Genomic DNA, 3,157 nt, shown 5'->3' on the forward strand with positions numbered 1-3,157 from the left:
AATTCAAAGCCATCTTGGTCTACAAAAGTGAGTTCCCGGACAGTCAGAGCTGTTACACAGAGAAACCCTGTTTTGAAAACACACAAAAAAAGATTCACTAAAAATCTAATTTTATAATATTTTAAGTTTGCATAGAACTTTGTTTTCCTATCATGTAGCTCCTAAAGATTATGTTTTAAAAATTACATTTACTTCAGGTATACAGTATTGAATTAAATATAATTCCTCATTCAGATCACATTCTTTTTAATGTTTCTATCATCACTCACATCTAAGATAAGATTATACAAAAGTGATAAGATAAAATCCAAGAAAGAAAAAAATTAAGAATATCTTAATATGCTTATGTGCTCAGTTTCATACCCACTTTTGACCTCACCTGAATTTGTTACTTTTAAATTTTATATATTTTTATCAAATCCTTACAAAGTATGGTAATCTTCCTTTTAGTTTCATCTTGTAAAAACTGCCAAAAATCTATTTTTTACATGTTAACTGCTATATTTTACTAAAATATTTCTACATTTTATGTAGTTATACTTTATTTGTATTCTTGAACAATGTGTCATTGCTTTGTCTATGGCTATTAGCATTAGTATTCATTTCTTCTTATATCCTCATACAAAGTTAATCTATCTAAGTAAATGAGAGTAAAGTATCTAGGGCATACTATATGTATACATGTTACAGGGATTGTTATATTCAAAAGTCAAGATCTTTAGCAATGTTAGTAGGTTCAGTCACTTCCATCAGAAGAGTTTAAGAAATCCTTTAAATTTATAACCTCTGTTGTTCACAGACTCTAATATTGTGTATTTTCCTTTAGATTAATTTGGAACTGAACTAAATGGAGGAATTAAACCAGTCTGATGTGTCTGAATTCATTATTCTTGGGCTTTGTGATTCTTGGGAGCTCCAGGCCTTCTTTTTAGTAATATTTTCCTCACTTTATTTGATCACCATTTTGGGCAATATATTTATTGTAGTCATAATCATCATTGACCTTCATCTCCATTCCCCTATGTACTTCCTGCTGGCCAATCTCTCATTCATTGACTTCTGTCTTTCCTCAGTCACTACACCAAAGATGATAACGGACTTCCTTAAAGAAAAAAAGACTATCTCCTTTGGAGGGTGCATGTGTCAAATTTTTTTTGGACACTTCTTTGGAGGGGGTGAGATGGTACTGCTTGTGTCAATGGCTTATGACCGTTATGTAGCTATCTGTAAACCACTCCATTACTCCAACATCATGAACAAACATATGTGCATTGGACTAGTGATGACATCATGGATCATTGGTTTTGTGCATTCAATAAGCCAACTGGTTATAATTGTAAATTTACCCTTCTGTGGATCCCGGGAGTTGGACAGTTTTTTCTGTGATATTCCATTGGTCATCAAGTTAGCTTGCATGGACATATATGTTCTAGAAATTTTGATAAATGCTGACAGTGGAGTGTTAGCGGCCATATGCTTCATTATGTTGCTGATGTCATATTCTCATATTCTGATTACTGTCTGCCTTCACTCTAAGGATGGGGCATCCAAAGCTCTCTCTACTTGCACTGCTCACATCACTGTGGTGGTATTATTTTTTGGGCCCTGCATCTTCATCTATCTGTGGCCAGTCAGCATAACATGGGTGGACAAATTTCTTGCTGTGTTTTATGCTGTCATTACACCTCTCCTGAATCCAGCAATTTACACTTTAAGAAACAATGAAATTAAAAATGCTTTGAAGAGATTAAAATGCTAGCATATGGATTTCAGTAGGTATTTTATGATTTTTCATTAGTAAAATGTTAACTTATAGGATACTAAACTAATCATACTTGTCGTTTTTCTCTAGACTATAAAGATTTTCTAATTTATGGAAGCTAGATAAAAGATCTGTGTCACTTCAATTTTACAAAGTTTCTAATCATTAGGTAGAAAATAACCTTCAGTCTGTAAGATGATACTAATCATTTTAATTATAATTTTGGTTATCTCAGGTGAAACCTGGCTAATGACAAATTAATACTACTGCTACTTCTATCTTCATTGTCCCATCATAAAATCAATTATCAAACATAAATCTCTATTCTCCTTCCAGTAAGCTATCAGATTGAATCTCTGAGTCTTGTCTTTCTTAGAGTGTCCCTAGGTCTGGAATAGGGCTGTCTCAAGTGGCCATGCCTGGTGCATGTCCCAGTCATGATTGTAACTGTCTCCTTTGGTTCAGAAGTCTCCTTGGAATCTTAAGTGTTAAATTAGCAAAACTTCCTTGGAGTCTTTCTATATTCTTACCAGTAAATGGATTCAGGAATGAGTCCTCTGCTCAGGCTATCAGGTCTAATGGAAGGGGCTCCCAAAGATCCACGCTTGACAGTTTTAGTCATATGCCTAAATCATTATAGATATATACAATAAAGATTTAACAGAAGCTCAACAAAAAAAAATGTTAGTAACACTTAAGAGTAATGGTAATAGTCAACAACTCTTTTTTTCTTATTAATGTTTATGCTGCATATAAGCTTTTTAATAATTTATTTATTCTTTTAAATTTAATTTTACGTTCCAACCATAGTTCTTCCTCTCACCACTTCTCCTATCCCTCTTTGCTACTTTCAAAGTCCACCCTAGTCCACTCCTCCTCACTGGTAAGGCCACTCATGATGAGTCAAAAAAGTCTGACTTAATAGGTTGGGGCAAGGACAAGTCCCTGTCCTGTGCATTAAGGCTAAGCATGGCATCCCACCATAAGGAATGAACTCCAACAAGGTTTGTATCTTGGTCCTGCCTCTAGGGGACCTCTGATAGTCCAAGTTTCATGAATATCTCTCACATATGCAGAGCCTAGTTTAGTCTCCAGTCAGTTTAGAGTTCATGAGTTACTATGAGCTTGGTTCAGTTGTTTCCGTATATTTCTCCATCATGATCTTGACATCCCTTGTTCATATATTCTCCCCTCCCTCTCTTCTAATGGATTCTTAGAGTTAGGCCTGGTTCTTGGTTGTGGATCTCTGTACATGGTTGCATCAATTGTTGAATGAGGGGCCTATGGTGATAGTGGGGGAATTCACCAATATGATTACATGGGAAGGGCAATTTTAGTACCCTCTCCACTATTACTAGGAGGAGTCTTATTTGGTGTCATCCTTGTAGATTTTTG

At 35.0% G+C, this 3,157-nt stretch overlaps 1 protein-coding gene across 1 annotated transcript; it reads left to right on the forward strand.

Moving 5' to 3' along the window:
* Positions 1 to 844: 844 nt before the first annotated feature.
* On the forward strand, positions 845 to 1,759 carry LOC127221753 (olfactory receptor 4K3). The gene has a single exon (XM_051183758.1). The coding sequence runs from the start codon at positions 848 to 850 to the stop codon at positions 1,757 to 1,759; it is 912 nt and encodes a 303-aa protein (XP_051039715.1). The 5' UTR covers positions 845 to 847.
* Positions 1,760 to 3,157: the final 1,398 nt, after the last annotated feature.

This window comes from Phodopus roborovskii, unplaced genomic scaffold, assembly GCF_943737965.1.
Source record: "Phodopus roborovskii unplaced genomic scaffold, PHOROB, whole genome shotgun sequence".
Taxonomy (NCBI): domain Eukaryota; kingdom Metazoa; phylum Chordata; class Mammalia; order Rodentia; family Cricetidae; genus Phodopus; species Phodopus roborovskii.

Bases quoted from the DNA above. Each gene is read 5' to 3' on its own strand.
- LOC127221753 (XM_051183758.1), top strand. From the start codon at position 848: ATGGAGGAATTAAACCAGTCTGATGTGTCTGAATTCATTATTCTTGGG.